The 20,074-nt window shown below is 44.2% G+C and overlaps 1 protein-coding gene across 5 annotated transcripts in view; it reads left to right on the top strand.

Annotated features, from left to right (window-relative positions):
• Positions 1-20,074, top strand: part of MAD1L1 (mitotic arrest deficient 1 like 1) — an 811,364-nt gene that overhangs the window by 650,389 nt on the left and 140,901 nt on the right. The window contains exon 21 of one of the 5 annotated variants that reach the window (XM_088452029.1): positions 10,575-10,938. The exons of the other annotated variants lie outside the window; for them this stretch is intronic. Within the exon in view, the coding sequence (XP_088308155.1) occupies positions 10,575-10,583 (9 nt within the window). The 3' untranslated portion in view covers positions 10,584-10,938. Of the gene's footprint in view, positions 1-10,574; positions 10,939-20,074 lie in introns of those variants that run through there. 5 annotated transcript variants of the gene reach the window in all.

Here is a 20,074-nt window from a genome sequence, read left to right as displayed (position 1 = left end):
TTCATAATAAACCTTTCAAAATTGCATATGACTTTTTTTTTTTTTGTTGCGGCCCACACACTCTGAAGGTGCATAAACATGTAATTATTTTGTAACCAACGATTATCTGTCAGATTTTCCCTTTAAAAGGTGAACGATTTTTTGAAGTGTAATGAACGATTTTTACAATGATGAACGAAAAATGTTCCTTCCCTTAATGAAAATCGTTATGTTGGACAGTCTGAAATGAAATACAAACTACAAATGGGAGCGCGCTTGAACAATTTTCGTTCATCGTTATAACACAGAAACTGAACGATTTTTTGAACGATAACGACGTTGTTAATGACAAATCGTTCAAAAAATCGTTGTGTGTATTCACCTTTAGACTTTGAATATTCAGCCCGGTTGGTATTTTGGGTTTGACATGCCTGATCTACACTATTTAGATGGACAGTAAAAAGATCAACACCTACCTGTAGACAGGCAATAGGTCGACAGGTACTAAAAGTTGACATGGTGAAAGGGTTGATATGGATGAAGATCGATAGTAAGAAATGGTCGACATGGTGAAAAGGTCGGCATTGGAATGGTTGACACAAAAAAATGTCACACTAACCCTTCCCTTTGGTGCCTAACCGTCGGGATAAGTGCCTAACCCTAACCACCCATTCTGGAGCTTATCCCTCCGGTAACTGCCCGACTCTTAAGAAGAAAAAAAATGGTCGACCTTTTCACCATGTAGACATTTTTACCTGTCAACTTATTGCCTGTCTACCATTTGTTGTCTAACTAGATACACTCAACCTTTTCATTGCCTATAAAGGGTCGGACTAGCCCACAGGGGTGTTTTGGAAATCCCCGGTGGGCCATACTGTCTGAGGGCCCCACTCCCTCCTCTAGTGGTTAGTAACCTGGTGAAGCAGGATCATGGATGAACTTGGGTGCTAGTTTTGTTTGTATGGAAACTACACCAAGATTAGCCCTCTTACCAATCAATGTGGTTTTGTCACACTCCTGTTCCCTCCTTTATAAAGGGGCACTTTTCTTTGCATGTATTCTAGAATGGATGCCCAAGTCCCTCTGTGGTGGCTAACTAGACCCCCCCTCCCCCCCGATGGCTGGCCACACCCCTTAAGTTTGGGCCCCTACAACTGCATTCCCTGGTGGGCCCTTCATGCCCCAGTCCGACATTTATCGACTGCCACCCGGTTAGCTGTGATGGGAAGTAGTATTGGCATTGAGGTGACCTGCAATGGGAGGTTGCATCGGGCATCAGAGTGAGCTTTGAAGGATAGTGGGATTGGGCATGTTGTATGTTATGTTTTTGTGTATGTAACTAATGGCCCAGTGTATAAACCAGTAGTGGATGAACCATATTTGAAACGTTCTAAAACACTGACCGCACAGTTTTCGCATCTGAACGCAGATGTAGGGCCAAATGTAATAGAAACTCTCACTTTTCTAAACTCTCACCCTGCCACTTTTTAAACTTTGCCAATGTAATAAAGTCCAAAAACAAAGTAACAGAGTGAACTTGCATGTTTTTTTAGACTTGAAAAACTCTCAGGATTTAAAATCTCATTCAGATGTTTTCCCATTTTGAAGATAAAACTCAACCAATGTGAGAGTTTACTGCTAAACTCTCACATTTTCTAAACTCTCACCCCATTACATTTGGCCTGTAGTGACTGCTCCAAACTCTTCAACATGTTTTATTTGAATCCATGTTTATTTCATCAGGTTTCCCTATATATTTACATCCAAAGTGTTATCAAGCATCAGGGGGTGATTTGCTTAAGGCATAGTTTTACGCCAGCTCTGCAGACAACAGTTGGATTCTGTCCTATCCAATCATGTGCCAAAAACAGCCTTTGATAACAGAAGAATGTTGCTGAAATTAGCATCTGTCTAAATGATGTCCGTCATTCACCAACTGTTATAAATATATTTTTAGTGATTGCTGTCTTTAGTCAAAGTTCTCCAGGCATTGGAGCATTAGAAGGCTCCTCAATCTGCTATCTAAAAATATATTTAGGTGGAATTATTCTGTTGTCTTTGTCATTTGACTGATTTGATAAGATAAATGTGAACTTGGGACCACTGAGCTGTGGAAAGTTAAGTGCTTATGTAAATCAGCAATAAAACATATGTTTTTCTATACATAATGTTCAGATGAAGCCCCTGGCTATTACAGAAACATGTTTTCAAGGTTATGTATCATCGGATGTGTGATTATAGGGCAGGGAAAAAATTAAAACTCTACCATAGAAACACAATTGGCAGCATCTTGCAAGACCAGGATGATATCGGCCCATTGTATCACATCAGGCGCGGCGCCTTGTTTCTCTGATTTCATTATTGATTAGCGTTCGGTATACATTGCAGCAGTGACTTTTCCAGCAGCATAAGTCACCTTAAGAGCAGTGAAAATAAATATCCTCTAAAGAGTTTGACAAGGTCCTAATGATTTTAAGCGACAAGTTGTCCAATCACTAATGTTCTTGTTACTATTTCATTCTGCTGATTGTGACTCGGATCTGCAGCATTATTCCGAGAGGCTCCCTGACGCTCACGTCACAGCAAACCTGCCATTCAAAAATTAAATTGTGTCATTAACCTTTGCAAATGGTTCTGTGTAAATCAGGTGATTGATTTTGTTTGTCTTCCAATAATAATAAAATTAGCAGTGTAGTGGTCTGATCAGATGGCAGTCATTCCTTAAAGGGGCAATTACCTGAGTCCGTATGCTGTATTAATTATCCAGAATATCATATAGGGGTAGAAGCTTTAGTAATTACGTACAAGCAGTGTAGGCTCAGGCATAATTGCCTACTTTTAAGAACCCCATCCTGGGTCATGGTGAAGCTCTTCGCTGCAAACTGGGAAGCAGATGGGTCCGGGTGTGTGATTTACTACTCAAGTAGTCTGACAACTACCTAAATGTCATAGTCTCCCAGATATGCCCAGAGATTAAGTAACTATGTTTTAGGGCTGTTATTTGTTTAACCTCTTAGCAACAGCTAAGCTTTAGCGCAGCCTGTGTAGCAGTATCAGGGGTCGTTGTAAATCGGGTAACTCAGGTAGAATATAAGCAACATTACCAGCCAGCAGGAATAAAAGCCAACGACTACATGTCTTTATTGCATTGTCATCAGTGATACAAAAAATATCATTTAAAATGTCTTACCTTATATCCTCATACACAATGTGAACATCTGCGCACCTCCCAGGGTCTCATCCAGTATATGGCACGCCCAGATGATATCGTTATGACACCATGTGATCCGCCATCAGAATTACATTCAAGAAGCCGGAATGGCAACAAAACATGCTTGCAGCAACAATAGCAATGAATATACAAATAAGCACAAAAGACTAATGTATAGTACTTAATGGGCCTAAAGCATGAAATAACGAACGAGCTGTAGTCATGGTAACCATGATGCTGACTGTAATAGAAAATATTATGCATAACTCGTGTAGGATCGCTGTAGAGATTACGGCAAGGATTATATAAATTGGGATCGGAGGGATATTCTAGTCCAGGTGACCATATAATGGTGTGATTGGGTGTCGAGTTGAGGTCATCCGGTCACAGATATTGAATACCTGTGACCGGATGACTTCAACTCGACACCCGATCACAGATTGGGTTTGATCACCACTGAATTTTGGGGTATTAGGGATTCCCGCTTACCATCAGTAACCACCTGTTACATTTATTACATTTACTCCAGGTAGTGAGCAGTACACAGCTCTTTGTTTCATATAGCTACTGTTACTGCAATGTTACTGCGCCGTAGGCGTGTAACATTGCTGACAGTACCAAACTGTACCATCAGTAGCTGGAACCGCTTCTTACATACAACCAGGCTCCTACCTCCGGCACCTGGAACCGCTTCTGCTGTGTATATGTCAACGAGCTCTGGCCGCACCTCCTGATTGGTGTCGGCTGATTCTTCCTGATCGTACCAGGCTCTGCACAGTAGCTGGCAGAGGGCTTGAGCTTGGAGGTACCTGGGCTCAATCCAGAACAGCCGGAGAACGGAATAGAGCTTCGTGCAATTCTGTTGTCGTAGAACTCTAACGCAGTTGTTGTAGGGCAAAGATGTTTATTGCTCAATAGTCTTAAAAAAAACTCTTCCCTCAGCTTTAAGGGGGTCAGTATACAAAGGTGTTTACAGCGATTCAATCCTTAATGTTAAAGAAGATGCACACATACAGGGTTCACATGCCCTTCTTTTCTGCCAGTCCAATACACATTACCACCCTGTGGTTTTCAAAGAATCAATTTAAGTGCATGTGCTTTGCACATGCATGTTTAACATTGTCCCCTATAGACCGTGGTTAGTGGTCACTCCCCTGTGCCTGAGCCCACCTGCAGGGCTCAGCGATGCCTCCAGCTCCGACACACCTGGAAGGGACAAAGTTTTCCCTCCAAAACGGACTTCCAGGAATCTGCTAAGGGACCAAGCTTGTCACCTCTGCCCGAATCTGAGCTCCAGAGGTGGGCAAGAAGGGTTCCCTGGCAGGGTTTTCTGACCACAGAGGAGAAGCTCTTTTGGAGCTCCCTGAAAACAATTAGCTGGCTGCATTAGCCAGCTTCCTATGCACCTCCTCATACCTCTCTCAGGCATGAGGCTGCATAGGAGGACAGTTATTTCCCTGGAAGGGGCTGAAGAATCCAGCAGCCCACTGAAATGAAGGGAAATTAAGATAAGTGCATTTAAACTAATAATTATACATTTAAAATACATACTGTACATTAAATATTATTATATATCCACGAAGCCTGTGCCCTGCATCAGGTTGTTACACTCTGCAGCACTGCAGCTTTGGTCCTGTAAGCCCAGCTCAATGCTGCACATACAGTTTAAACATATTTATATATTTCTTTCATACTTTATGTAATTATTGTACATTTTCCTCTGTGCTCAGCGCTGGGCTTCTGACCATTTTACCGCGGGTGGCACCGGGAGCTACTCCCCCAGTCTCCAGCGCACTTCCACCAGCCAGGCTCCCCTCTTGCCGTTCCTGACCACCAGCGTGCGACTATCTCAGTCCTCCCCTCGGTGCAGCACACCAATGGTTAACTGCCGGCCACGCTGCACTGGGGCTAGGCTCCCGGTCCCCAGCGACAGTGCACAGTCTAGTGCCGCAAAGGGAGCCGGCTAGCCCGGTCCCCTTGTGTGTCTCTCAGCCCTGCAGTCCAGGACAACTTGTTCCGGCTGCAGCGGCATCCTGCCTCCCGCAGCGCCGTAGGTACAGGGAGTTGGTTCTCCCTGTCCCTCAGCGTGCGGTAACTCATGGCCCTGTAGTGCAGTGTAGCTGTGGTGCCAGGAGCTAAGCTCCCGGTCCCAAGCATGGAGCAGCTCCTTTCCACCCGTCCTCCGCACACCTGATCCTGGTCGCCTGTCATATCTCCTGCTTTTTAATCATGCTTAAAAACTAGGAGACACAAACGCTGACCAGGCAACCACATTTTTTTTTAGTGTAGGCTGTGGAGACCGGAGATGGCGACCGATATCCAGTCCCGACAGCCCTAGACGCCATCAGCGTGGCGGCGGTGTGTGATCCTGCACCGTCCGCCACTGCTGCTGGACGCGGCGGAAGGCAGCAGCGGGAATATGCGGGAGGTGGCTAGGTAATTACCTATGCAGAGTTCGCCAGCGGATGGTGCCGTGTCATCACCCCTCCCCCTTTATGTCGACTTAATAAGCCAACACGAGGCAGCGGGTGTCACCCTGACAGCGGAGGAGGAGCGACAAAGAGCTCCTGAAGATGATAGATGCCGGGGAAGTCCTGGATGCACGGCAGCCATGTAAAAGAGCTTAAAGGCCGCCGTCCTCCAGGTGAAGAAACCGTGGAAGTCCTGGGGGAGGCGACATCAATTTAAAAGAGCTTAAAGGCGGCCGCCGCCCCCCAGGTGAAGGTGCAGCAAAATAAATTATTAAAACATCCCCACTTCCCCAGGACTCACCAGTCTGTGCTGACTATTAGCGGGTGATGAATGCTTTAGCTGGGGAACCCTGTCAAGTGTGTCCCCTGGCTGTGGCATTACTCCCTCTGCTAGTGGAGACCGCTGCTGGTTCTGAAAATACGGGAGTCCCCTACTTGTTTTGTTTCTCGCATTTTTAGTACCAGTGCCAGCTCCAAGAGCCTGGTGCTGATTCATCACATATTGGGGACCCCTACACATTTTGTTCCCTGTGTTTTTTTAAGCTGGGATAGCTCAAAGAGCCCCGGGGCAGGGTTATGCCTCTGTGCGGGGAACCCCACGCCGTTGTATTTTGTTATTTTTTTGGAAATCTGAAATCCTGTCCCCGTCCAATAATCAGGTTATTAATTCTCAACCTCCCCCTCTACACCATTATAAGTAATTAAATTCCCCATTAATAAATCCCCTTTCCTGCACAGCCGTATGTATGTATTCAGCAGACTGTTTCAGCAGACACAGGTTGGAGGTCTGCTGAATAATTCGACAAGTGAGCAGCGAGGATTGGGTGTAGAATCTGCGAGCCGGTCTGCAGTAGGATTGTATAAGCAGTGTGATTTGCCATGGATTGGTCAAGTGCTTTAGAGTCTACACCAATGTTGGTATGGCCGACTGTATATGACTCTAGCCAGATCAGCTGTTAAAAAGTTTTGGCCTATTGTCAAATCTGACAATGATTTTACCTACCTTGAAACACAAAAAAGATATGATGTGTCATTCTAGAGCCAAAAACGTTTGTGATTGGGTAGTAAGACCTGACAGCATTACACACTTTCTTAGTACTAAACGTAGAGGTTACTTTAAATGCCTTGATTGTGTCACCTATAGTTAGTTGACTATATCAAACATATATATATATATATATATATATATATATATAGATGATGTGTGTGTGTGTGTACATATAAATCAGCAAAACAAATCTCTTTGGTGATGAGTAAGTCAAGGTTAGCAGATCATCCCATTCAAATACCTCAGCCTGGTGCCCGCTTCCTCCCTTAGCAATAGCCAATCACAGGGGAACAAGTAGCGGGGGGGTCACAACCTTCATTCCAGGCACATATTACTTGCAGCTTTTCTATTACCTATCCTTGAAGAGCTCCCGGACCAGTTATGAAATGCTAAATAATGAGCTGGGGCAGCTTGCTCTCAGAGACCCTCACTACTGCGAGGATTTGCAGAGAACTTCAGGCTATAAAGTTCTTTGTCTGCTTTCATGTGATTGCCCTCATAGCAGCTTAATGGGCTAACAGTCAGTATTATTTCATGTAACAGATCTGTTTTGTCTGTCTGTAGGATTGTACATAGAGATCTGGTAACCTAGCACAAAAGCATGGCATGGTTATTATACAGTGAACTTAACTCATGCCAGAGGGATGTCTCTGGTTTCTCTTTCAACAAGAGTCATTCAATCAGTAAATCTGACATTATTTGGGTAATTGTCATTTAGTAACTATATTTTAGGAAATAAAAACTGCAGTATGAACAAACCTATCGTGTGTGCATTCCATAGTATGCACTCTCTGTAGATAAGAGCAGGAACAAATGTTATATTAACAGGCTTGTTGCTGTACTCAACATAAAAATTGTAAAAATATTTACAGTCATATTTCCAACAATTCCCATTTGGAGATCTAACGTGAACCACGTCCAGTCCACCCCATCATCTGCAGCCCCACCCCACCCCACCCCTCACACACCCACACAAACACACCCCGCCAGCTATCATTAAGCCCCGCACACCCCCTGCCACCCATCAATAAGCCACACACCTCTGCCCTTGGTGAAAGGGTGTTGTCGGGCTAGGAGAATGTTCCGCATGCAGATTACGTAGGTTAGGAATCTGATAAACATCCTATGTAAATGTTTGACTTGCGATATGGAAAAAAACAAAACTAGGGCATTAATTGAAAGAACAAAAAACGATTTTCAATAAATGTTTGCCATATGGATACATACAATTAGGTCTTTGGAGAGCTGAAAAGGGATTTAGCATATTGTACTGAAAATATATTCATAATGCATATCACTAACCCTCATCAACAGAGAAGTATTTTTATTTATATGTATGTAAAAATATGCCATCTGTGTTTCATAAAACCGCTCTGCTTAATTATTATGTACTGATCAGTTTTATAGGAGCTGTACAGAAAATGACAGTCTAGCCCAGCAATAGGGAACTGCTCCATGTATTTTCATTATACATATAATAGTGGTTTAAGAATATTTTTAGCTAAGGGGTCTGTTTACCAAGACACACAGTCAGCCCTCACACAAAGATCATGACTGTGCTGTAGTGAATGTCTGATAGATGTATTAAAGGGATATTACACTTTCTTCTATTCCAATACTGTTTCATGGAGTCTTTTTTTTTTTTTTTATTAAACATATTTCCAGATTTCAAACTTGGGGAAAAAGTTATTAAAGTTTGGGCAGAGATAAAGTGTAGAGAGAGAGAGTACCGACCAATCAGCTTCTAATTGTCATTTTACAGGCTGTGGGGGAGATTGAACAAACCTTGGAGAAAGTTGTGTTTAAAAATGACAGGAGCTGATTGGTTGGCACTTTATCTCCGTCCACTTTACTCTCTCCAAGGCTTAGTACATAGACCCCCAAAGTGTAGAGAGATAAAGTACCAACCAATCAGCTTCTGTCATTTTAAAGGCTGTGTTTGAAAAATGACAGGAGCTGATTGGTTGGTACTTTATCTCTCTCCAAGCTTTGATAAATCTCCCCATTGCTGTATTAAATATTGTAACTATTACTCAGTATATTTGATTTTACTAAACATTTATAGAAATAAATTGGTGTAATAAACCTAGGTTGTTCCCGTTTATGTCTAAAATTATATCAAGCTGTGCAAAAATGTCGGCACCTTCTTTTATGTGAGTTAGCAGAGTGGACAGGCGCCAATTCACGGGTAGCAGTCGGGAAGCCGACGGACGCAATCCCGACCGCTGGCTTCCCGACGGTCTAATCCCGGCAAGTGTCTAATGACAGGCGTCGTAATCCCGACGCCAGTCATTATACCTACGCTGGGAGCCCGACACCCGGCTTACCGATTGAAGGTAAGCCGGGTGCGGACAGCCACGGTGGGGGTTAGGATTCCTGGGGGGGGGACTTAGGGTTAGGCACCCCCCCGGGAGGTTAGGGTTAGTCTAGGGGAACGGGAGGTTAGGGTTAGGAACCCCCCGGGGGACTTAGGTTTAGGCAGCGGGGAAGGGGGGGTTAGGTTTAGGCACCCCTAAGGGAGGGTTAGGGTAGGGGGTAGAGTTAGCTTAGTTACTACTTACCTTTAGACGATCGGGATTTTCACTCCTGCCGGGCTGCCGCTGTCAGGATTTGAACCGCCTGACATGCGTCCGGTAAAACCTACTGATTCCCCAATTCACAATCTCAGTCAATATGTTTAATTTATGAATCTATTTTTATTTTAATAATTTGTGGATCTGATAGCCCAAGGCTGGACTTTTATGTCCACCTTGCATGCACATATCCCCTAAGACTGGTCGAGGAAGTGCGAAGTTAAGTGTTACCGCTCCAACCAGTATCGCTGCAGCAACTGCTTATCAATCAGCTACACAGGCGATATTTTATTGGTAAATAATTGATAAGGAGACACAGGGCATTTAATATATATTTATATATTTTTTTCCCAGCCACTCATTTGTTTGATATGCTTATTGAGATGCCAAACAGCATGCCACTTGTTGATTCTACATGTAGTACGCTATACAATCCGATTGTGTTTGTCATGCTGAGCAGACCTGTATCAAACTCGGGCAGACTATGGTGCATCTCACTTTGTGGATATATCTGTCAGATCACGACTTGTAATCGTACGATGGCGAAGGATGAAGTTTTTTTTTACAGGCTATGTGATTGAGCCGTAAAGCTGATCACATATGTTCCTATATGACCACACGTTGGAGTCATGTAACCAGATCTCACAAGAGCCTGATAGACTGATTTACACGCATAGCCAAAAATGATCAGATGATTGAGGCATCAGAATCCAATTGTACATGACTGTGGCTAATATGTTGATTTGAGCACGCTTTGGCAGTGTTACCATAAATCCGGCACTTGCATTGGACTGTGTACTGTGGTGTTCCAGGCATCCTAAATAGCTTCACCATCCCTCTATCATTTTACCCAGTCCTTCTGTGAACAATCTATTGTCCTTTTGTTTAAGAACAAGGATTTTGATTGTTTTTTTTAGGCCTGACCTCATGAAACATTATTAATCCACAAATCCTCTCCACATCCTGCAGCATAGGCGCAGGTGTCTGACCTGGCAAATTTGATAGGATTCTGGAGAGATTGTTGCGTGTGCAATGGCTGCTGGGATATACGGAATTAAAAGAGTATTAATTTGGCCGTGGTGCCCTTGTGCCGTCTCTCCTCTCCTCCCATTGACACCGTCCTGCTGTTTTATTGCTCTCTCAGGCCACCCTGGACTCCAGATTAACTCGTAACTCACGTGTCCTTGACATGCTAAATAGAAATTTACACGGTAACTGTTTTTATTCGTCCGCCTCCTGTGCAGATCCTTCTCAGGATTAAACCCACTAATCTGCTTGTTCTTTCATTGCAGCGTTATTGAATACTGTGGGTGACTTCAGAGGCTGGCGTTCTTCAACCCACAGGAAGCAGTTGAGATGTTTATTTAGTAAATTGTGCAGTTATGCTTGTGCGCTGATGCATGTAAATGCTCCCTAAAGTGGTGCCCAGGGATTATGTCTTTTGTTTGAACTGCAGCATAAATCTGCATACATAGTAGTAACCATGCAAATAACTTGACCTTAGAAAATAATTCTGAATACCATATTGTATTGGTACTTCTACCTATCCATGTAACATTGTGCATTTTAGCTTTGTGTAAAACCCTGTAATGCCTAACAATTAAAGTTATATGACGTTGCCTTTTAAAACAACTTGATTTACATGACCAATAGAGCTCCGCACTCAGGGCTGGGGGAGGGAGGGGGGGTGACGTGGCATAAGGGGGGGCGTGGTGAGGAGATAAAGCATTGGGGGTGGAGCGTGGGCGTAACTGTGCGATCGCATGATTGTGGCCCCGCCCCCTTTTCACAATGCTGAATGTGATGGCATTGAGAAGCAGGGGGGGGTTCACGATGACTTGATTCAGCGCAAAGCGTGTCGTCAGCCCCTCCTGCCGCGGTGAGAATGTATGGGGATGCAGGGGTGGGGTCCGGGGCAATGTGGGGGGACAGAAGGGAGTGGCGGCTGGCCGGGAGATTTACCTACTTTTCCTGGCGGCCGGGAGCTCCACTCGATTTTTGGGAGCCTCCCGCACGTCCCAGAGTAGGCATGTATGGTGTAACCCTGTGTGTTACACTGACAGAATGTTCCTTTGTGGTCTGTATTGCAAATGTACATCCTGGTAGAAAACAAAATAAAAAAAACTGAAATAACTTTTCAATGGATGATGACTTATAAAGCCCGAAGCGTAATGAGATATGCTGCTTATTGTTTCTGCATGTTATTAGTAACGGGACCATTCATTAGTAGGAGTCCAGTGGGGCCGCCTAATATTCAGCAAACTTCTAAAGCTGGAAGTTTTCAAAGTTTGTCTGTAGAAATGTACGGCATCCAATCGGATCCCTCTGCCTCATGCCGCCGTGCACATGCGTGATCTCCAGTCATGCTTGCCCATTGGGCAAAATTGGCAGGGGTTAGTAGCAGTGTTAGGGATCGCGGGGACATCTGATTTTGGATGAGCTGCCCCTGCACTGCAGCAATGCTGAATTACTCCCGTAGTTAAGTATCTATTTCCGCAACTCGCGGCAAGTTGGATACTTATATCAAGGGCCAATAGGCCTCCGATAAAGAATAGGCCACTTGGAGGGAAAGTTCCATAATATTTATCTCTTTGATGTCCGCTGTACGGCTGCTCTGTAAAAATAAACGTCCGTACCCCAACTCTGCCTCATTGTAACACTCACTTTAGCTTCACACTTAGGTGGATAGACTAATATTGTGTGTGTACATATGGTAGGGAATATAGATAGTAAGCTCAACTACGGCAGGGATCAATGAGAATGGCCAAATATATGTAAAGCACTGTGGAATACAAGTAATGGGTAATAAAAATAAATAAATTTTTTTACTTTCTTTCTAGCTCATCAGTTCACCTCTCCCTTTACCCATTACACTATCATTTTCATCTGAAGTAGAGCCTAAATTTTGCCCGTGGGTGTTAGACACATTGGTTATGAGCGTAAGCGAAAAGAACAAAGACTATTACATGGTATCCTGTGTTGTCATTAATAAATCATTCATTTAGAACGTTTATAGTGAATAACTAATTATCACCTGAACATGAGATATTTTTAACTTCAAGAAGGAACGCTGTATAGGTGGTCTCTTGTAGCTAAAGCTGGAAGACATTAATAGCAGTCAGTGGGCAACAAACAGAACACAGCGGCCAGTCGGCTCTTGATGTTTTTCAGATACTGTATATAATTCAGATGTGACAAATGGCTTATACATCCAGCCAGGTCCGATAATTATACCACAGTACTCCTTATTTCTGACACACACACTTACTACATTTCACTTTTTTATATTTCACAGCTGGTGATTTTCTCGGTTATGTGTTTACACTGTTATAATGCTGCATGATTGCATATTCAAATGTCTGGCAATTTAAGGTTGTATATCTAATATAACCTGAAGTGTATTCTACCTTCACCATGCACCCTTAATTTATTGTTACACATATCTTGCTTTATCTTTTAGCCCCCCCCACCATCCGTAAAACAGTGCTTTTCACCAAAGCCTTTACAGGATGAGTCTCCCATATCCCACTATTCTGAAATACGGAATATTCTTAGCATGACTGAGATAGTGACACCTTTGCTTTCTGATGGATCAGTGTACACAAACTGTGTTTAAGGCACAAATTTATTATAAATATAGTATAAAATTACCTTCAGGCTGTGTGTATATAAGGTGTATATAATACATAAATGTATTCTGTGTTTAGATTTGGGTCCCATTCCCAAGATATCTCATTATGTAATGCAAATATTCGAATATACAGAATATTCCGATATGCAAAATACACCTGGTCCCAAGCATTTTGCATATGGGAGACTCAACCTGTACATCAAAACTTTGACATTAGATGACTTTGATACATGATCTGCAGTGCGATTGACAGCTGATTGTTTGCTATCTTATAGGCACTTGTAATGAACATCATCTGTAATAAAAATTGATAGTAGCGAGGGCAGACAAATGTGCATTATAACACTATAGGAGCCAAAGGGCATACATTAATAATAGTGAATCATGTCTGGTATTGACCAGTTCTGCATCCTTTGTGATAATGATCAGCATGAGAAATACTATTTCCCTTTACTAGTAATGACAACAGGGTATAGGCCTTCAGTGCATCTCAGTTGTATTAAAATGCTTAGTGGGTTTTATTTTATATAAAACTAACATTTGCATAACCATAAACACATTACTATAACCATGCTGTGTTATTTTTTGTACTGTGTAACAGACAGATGGACTCCGGAGTCAGAGGTCATTGGCTACTTTATCAACCAATCGTTTTGGACTTTAACAGTCTCATAAACCGTGAAATGTCAAAAGCTTTATTTGCTCTCTAACATATATTTTAGTGGCACATTTATATGCGTGGGCAAACATGACTTTTTATATAATGGAGTAAGTGTATAGTAGCACAGGACACCCCAATTGTGCAGTAACTAAAATTTCATATGTTCTTTTAATACACCTAGCATCTATACGCCATATGGGCCGAGGAACCATGGGGCTACTGAGCGGCTCAAAGAGATGTAGCTTATTGTATTTCTTTATTTTTGCCACTTATCTGCATAAATGGTGCAGCAAAAAAACACTCAGAGATACTGGGCTGTGACTTTAACTGCACAGGAATTAGTTTAATACACGTACAAAGTCGCAGATGAAACAGAGGGGATCTCTGCGTGAGAAAAAGCCGTTTCGCTTCCGATCCCTTTTTACGCAGATTCAGATTCTGTCGCACATCAAATTGATCAGTGTAATCTAGCAATGTAGTTTTGTCGCTCACAGTTTTATTTACGTGAATAAGATGCACATTTTGAGTGAGAATAATGCTTGGCGTGAGCTGGCGCCCAGCGTGTGGCTATTTGGCATGACTGAAGCCACAGCGTATGAGGACATATCTGTACTGTGATAATAAAGGCAGCACGTGGCACAGTATCCCCTGAGTTGGTGGGCCTCACAATTTGGGTTTGGCTTCCACTTTGGATAGTTAAGAGTGATATATTTTGTAGTGTGTTTTTTGTTTCTTGATATTTGTTTTACGATAGTAAAAAGCAATAGAACATGCTGCTCACGATTTAGCACTTCAGTGAAAGCTGTGTCTGATGTAATTCAAACTATTTAATATCAAAGGATGAATTGTTTCCTGGAGTTCTACAGCTTCCTCTAAAGATCAGGACGTATCAGTTTTGTATATAATTTATAGATCTTACAAACCTTTAGAACAAACATTCAATTTTATCCGTCGTTAATTATTCAAAAGAGTTTGAATATTTCATATTAAAATGGCACCAAAGGTGTGAGGTTAGCTTGCTAACAGCTCTAAACATGTATATCCACATTATTAATATGCTTGTAACTCGGCTTTTTTTCTGTTTAGACCAACTCTCACTTTCACAGTAGCCTTTCTCATCCTTAAAGGATTATTTTGAAAGATCTAAAGGAAGCATTCGTCATAGGTTGTGCTCGCCTTCCATGTACGTGTAAGACGCTTGGCGTACTTTGGGCATGTTGGACTTCAGTTGCCATTTTAAAGTTAGGTTGAGCTGCAAATGAATCTAGCCCCAACTCATAGGGGAACCGATCAGAACTGAGCATCTCTGCTCTTTACCTATAACAAAAAGAAGGCATCTGTACTGATGATGGATAAGTGTATGCTGATATAGTAGAGCTCACTCCTGTCCCCACAACCTTGGGTCTTGCTCCCCTCCCCGGCATTCAGGTTGGCTAATAAAGCTTCATAGTGGAGAAGCCCCTTCGTGGGATCTCCGGATCAGAGGAGGGCGAATTCTTCTAGCGTAATACATATTCAGTATATGTTTTTTATTTTGTAATTATTAGGAGAACCTCTTTAAAGTGATTAACTGTTTTGGGTACTAAAGAAATCTCGCTCCAATGAATCTAACTTTCATACTGTGATGTCTTATGCCTGCGCCTACCTCTGGGAACAGCGCCATCACTTGCTTTCCTTCTGCTATAACCAATGTATTCCATACTTGCCAACTTCTCAAAAGGCATTTCAGTGAGATAGTGAAATTATCACCCATGCGAGCGGCGCTGAAGAGGGCGTGCACTGCTCCGTCTTAGAGGCGTGTCATAAGATTGACATATCCAACTGTGCATTACAAATATCCTGCACTGATATATATTTTAACATCCTAAATGACACCCTTCCACCAGGTTTCTGCAATTCATCACACATCCCCTGTAAAGCATCACACATCCTTGGGCACAGATCCCCTGTAATGCAGCCCTCCCCTCCCATAATAAAGCACATGCCATGTAATGCGCAAATCACCTGTAATTCATGACACATCCTTAGACAAACAGCTTGCTTGCTGACATTTGTTTTCATTCCCTCTGGGAGAGTGCTGCCGCTCTCATCATTAGGAGATGCCCCCTCGCACCATCTTGGGTCTATGCAGAGGGGACAAGGCCAAAATGGCACGATCCTCATAGAATAGCTTCGTAATGGCTCTGCCGCTCCTTATGGACCCCTGATTTGCAGGTTTATGCTCCCTGTCCTGCCAATTTCACTAGGAAGTGGGCGAGTTGGTGGATAATCACCTACTCATCCGATAGTCTCCTGGACATGCCGGGTGAGTTGGTAACTGTGGCACACAGTCACTCATATAGCCATCAGTGTGCTGGAAAGTGACAGCCATTTTCTTGTAGCGCTCATCCTCTGTAGGAGTCTCCCAGTGTTTCCTCTATGGTAGGTGGTGAGTGATAATATTATATAATTGTGTTGCACCTGCCTGGCCTCAGGGAGATTGCTAGACTCTTTAGGGCAGCGGTGGGCAATAAGCGGCCCTCCAGTTTTTGTAGAACTACAAATCCCAGCATGCTCTGCCACAGTTTTACTATTTGACCATGCTAACACTGTTGCAAGGCATGCTGGTATTTGAAGTTCAACAACAGCTGGAGGGCTGCTTATTGCCCACCTCCGCTTTAGGGAGTCAGGGAGCTCACCAGAAGTCTCCCTGACATGCAATGAGAGTCAGAAAGTATGATATATTCTGAATGTTTGATTTTAATACATTTATGTATTATTTTAACTGGAGAATCCGTTTTACTTGACTTGAGGACCTCTCAAAAACTAGGGCTGAAAAATGACTCCAAGGAAAGTATATAGTACTGTGTAGCACTCCCTGTACAAAGAATATCTAACCGTTCTTGGCTGTTCAGTATTTTGAATGTGCCCCAAGCATATGATTTATTTTTATTTTCCTCATTTCCATGTTGTCCAACTTTCATCAATTTGGTTTTAGTTAATAAAAGTGCGTTTTGATGTGTCTTTGTTTTTGGGTTCTATGCTAAATCTATTTTTATATTTAGTATGTGGAGCCAATTAATATATCAAAATCACTTGCGGATTGTCCCACTACATTTGTGACATTCATAGTGCTACAGCTGCACCTTGTTAGGCTGCTGGGAATTTCTTTTCCATGACAGGTGGAAGCAACGGACATACTCCCGGAGTCAGGTGCTTAGGGGGTGTCCGCATTTTATGGTTTTATTATTATTCAAGGAGAATATTGAAATATTTTGGACCTCGTCTTTCTTTCTGCTCTGGCTCCATGTGCTGCTTATTCCAGCCGCAAGCCAAACCTTGTACAGCTGTGTCACTCCAGCGCCTGATAACACCGCCCCTCTGCAGCTCCAGAAACAAAACAACAGAGTGTGTTCCCTCATTCATTTTTACATGTATCACACGGCAATCAATGTGGCCTAATTGAAGTTGCCAACATGAGTCATGCAAATTATTTTAACGTCTTCCTTATAAAAGAGGTCTGTGAATATAAGGGGATGGCGTCTGCTTACAGATCTAACTTCGCAGTGGTCATAAATTCAAGGCTCTGACCCTTTGCTTTGGTCCATCCATAAATTTATCACTCTACGGACCATCGATTTGTGACTGCTCCAAGGTTTAATGGCCGTTAGTTATGATGCAAAGAGGCCGGATTATTGCTCCCCTTAGGCTGCAGTCTTCCAAGGCACTGAATGTTTCATGGCTGCGGCATATCGGCAGCCTTCGCTTCCAGAAATGACAGGAATAATGAATAAGTGGACAAAGATAATGTTTTGTGTGGCTCTCCAGTAATTAGGTGCATTTGCAGGGTTTCAGCTCTCATACCTGGAAATTACTATTATCCTAGTCCCTACTGAATTTTTAAAAATGGGTTATAACCCCTGAACATGAAGGTGCTGGATATAGCTGATTATCTCCGTACTATCCCAGATACCCGGCTCCTATCTTAGCAGTGGCCTCTGATTTTTGCTTCTCGGGAAACCATATTTGCAGTTTTCTCATTATTACTTTTTGTGCTGGCCTACTCAGATATGGAAATGCTTCTGCTTTCACCGTGCTTTCATTTAATAGCTGCTGTTAGCTTACTGTATGTACCAGTGAAATTGTTGTAGAGTTAAGCGAGAGGCAATGTTTTATGTTGATGAATGAAGTATAATGATACTTAAGGTGTAATAAAGCAGTTTTGTTTAGAAGCACCGGAATACAGCTGCTTGCATATCCCAGGTGTAATAATGAGGCAAGGTCCTTGGTGTTGTGATAGTGTACAATGTCTTCTTCACACTCATATGCAAGCAGTTCCTTATACTCTAGAGGTGGAGAGGGTGAGGTGTGAAGCAACTTAGAGAGAGGCGTGTGGCACTCATTGTAAACTTAATACATTTGTTTGGAAATGGAATTAAAATACACAATTTGTAGATTCATTAATTGCTAATTAACTATTTTTCTCCACCCTCCTTCTGTCTCTCCCCCTCCCTCTGCCTGCCTGTCTTTCCTTCTCTCTCTCTCTCCCTGTCACTCCCCCTTCCTCTGCCTCTCTCTCCCCCACTCCCTGCCTGTCTCTTCCCTCTGTCTGTCTCTTCCCCCCTCCCTCTGCCGGTCTCTCTCCCCCTCCCTCTGCCGGTCTCTTCCCCCCTCCCTCTGCCGGTCTCTTCCCCCTCCTCTCCCTCTGCCGGTCTCTTCCCCCCCTTCCCTCTGCCGGTCTCTTCCCCCCCCTCCCTCTGCCGGTCTCTTCCCCCCCCCCTCCCTCTGCCGGTCTCTTCCCCCCCCCCTCCCTCTGCCGGTCTCTTTCCCCCCCCCCCTCCCTCTGCCGGTCTTTTCCCCCCCCCCCTCCCTCTGCCGGTCTCTTCCCCCCCCCTCCCTCTGCCGGTCTCTTCCCCCCCCTCCCTCTGCCTGTCTCTTCCCCCTCTCCCTCTGCCTGTCTCTCCCCCCCCCCTCCCTCTGCCTGTCTCTCCCCCCCCCTCCCTCTGCCTGTCTCTTCCCCCCCCTCCCTCTGCCTGTCTCTTCCCCCCCTCCCTCTGTCTTTCCCTGAACTCTCTCCACACACCATGCTTTTTTCTCCTCACCACTGTCGGTCACTAACTCCTTCCTATCTGTTGCTCTTTCCCCCCCCCCTCCCTCTGCCGGTCTCTTCCCCCCCCTCCCTCTGCCGGTCTCTTCCCCCCCCCTCCCTCTGCCGGTCTCTTCCCCCCCCCTTCCTCTGCCGGTCTCTTCCCCCCCCTCCCTCTGCCTGTCTCTTCCCCCCCCTCCCTCTGCCTGTCTCTTCCCCCCCCCCTCTGCCTGTCTCTTCCCCCCCTCCCTCTGCCTGTCTCTTCCCCCTCCTCCCTCTGCCTGTCTCTTCCCCCCCTCCCTCTGCCTGTCTATTCCCCCCCCTCCCTCTGCCTGTCTCTCTCCCCCTCCCTCTGTCTCTCCCTGAACTCTCTCCACACACCATGCTTTTTTCTCCTCACCACTGTCGGTCACTAACTCCTTCCTATCTGTTGCTCTTTCCCCCCCCCCCCCCTTGCACTCCACCCTTCCTATCTCTTTTCATCCCTTTTCCCTTCTTATACTTAACCTCCTCTACCCATCTCCACATCCTGTTTAATTACTTACTTTCACACACGAGTCTCTAGAGTTTACAGTGTGTGTTAGAGGAAACGAAAAACATGGTGAGCAGCGGGTCTGTAGGCTCTGTTAATAAGAGAGGTCAGAGGAAAATTAACACATTGGTTCAAACGAGCAGGAAGGCGACAGTGACTCGCATAACCCTGCGTTACCACCGTGGTAGGCAGAAGAGCATTCCTGAATGCTAGACACTTTGAACCTTGAAATGACTACAGCATCAGAAGATCACACTGGGATCCACTTCTGTCAGCTCAGCACAGAAGACTAGGGCTACAGTGGGCACAGGCTCACCAAACCTGGGCTGTAGAGGATTGGACAAATGTCACCTGGTTTCTCAAATCTGTATCTCTGCTGCGACATGTAAATGGTAGTGCCAGAACTTGACGTAACCAAAAAAAACATTTTAGATCCATCCTGCCTTGTGTGGAGTAATGGTGAGGGGAATTAGGGGGTCTATTCATCATGATAAAAAAATTAATAGTGATATTTTAGTTTTAAACTCGCCACAAGTTCAATGTTAAATGTAATGCTATTCATCATTCCTCTGTTACAAAAGTAGAACTTGCCATTTCTGCGGAAACATCTTTTCGGAAATGTGATACTTTTCCCCCGTCTGTGTCCCCTCTCTGTCTGCATCCTCTCCACACAGAGCCCCCCCTCCTCTCTACGGTGTCCCCCCCCCAATCCCGCTGTCGGCTCCTCTGTATTGTGATCCCGGTGCTCACTCCATCGGTGTGATTTGTCAATAACCACGTCCCCCGTGGCCGCTGGTGTCAGTGCCGGCTCCCCCTGCAGACGCCAGTCTCAGTCCTGGCTCCCTATAGCTGATGATGTCCGTGCAGCCCTTTCTGGCCGCCAGTGTCAGCGCCGGCCCCCTC

Source organism: Taudactylus pleione, unplaced genomic scaffold (genome assembly GCF_031769625.1).
Source record: "Taudactylus pleione unplaced genomic scaffold, aTauple2 ptg000032l, whole genome shotgun sequence".
In the NCBI taxonomy this organism is placed as follows: domain Eukaryota; kingdom Metazoa; phylum Chordata; class Amphibia; order Anura; family Myobatrachidae; genus Taudactylus; species Taudactylus pleione.
This window is presented reverse-complemented; position numbering and strand designations above follow the sequence as displayed.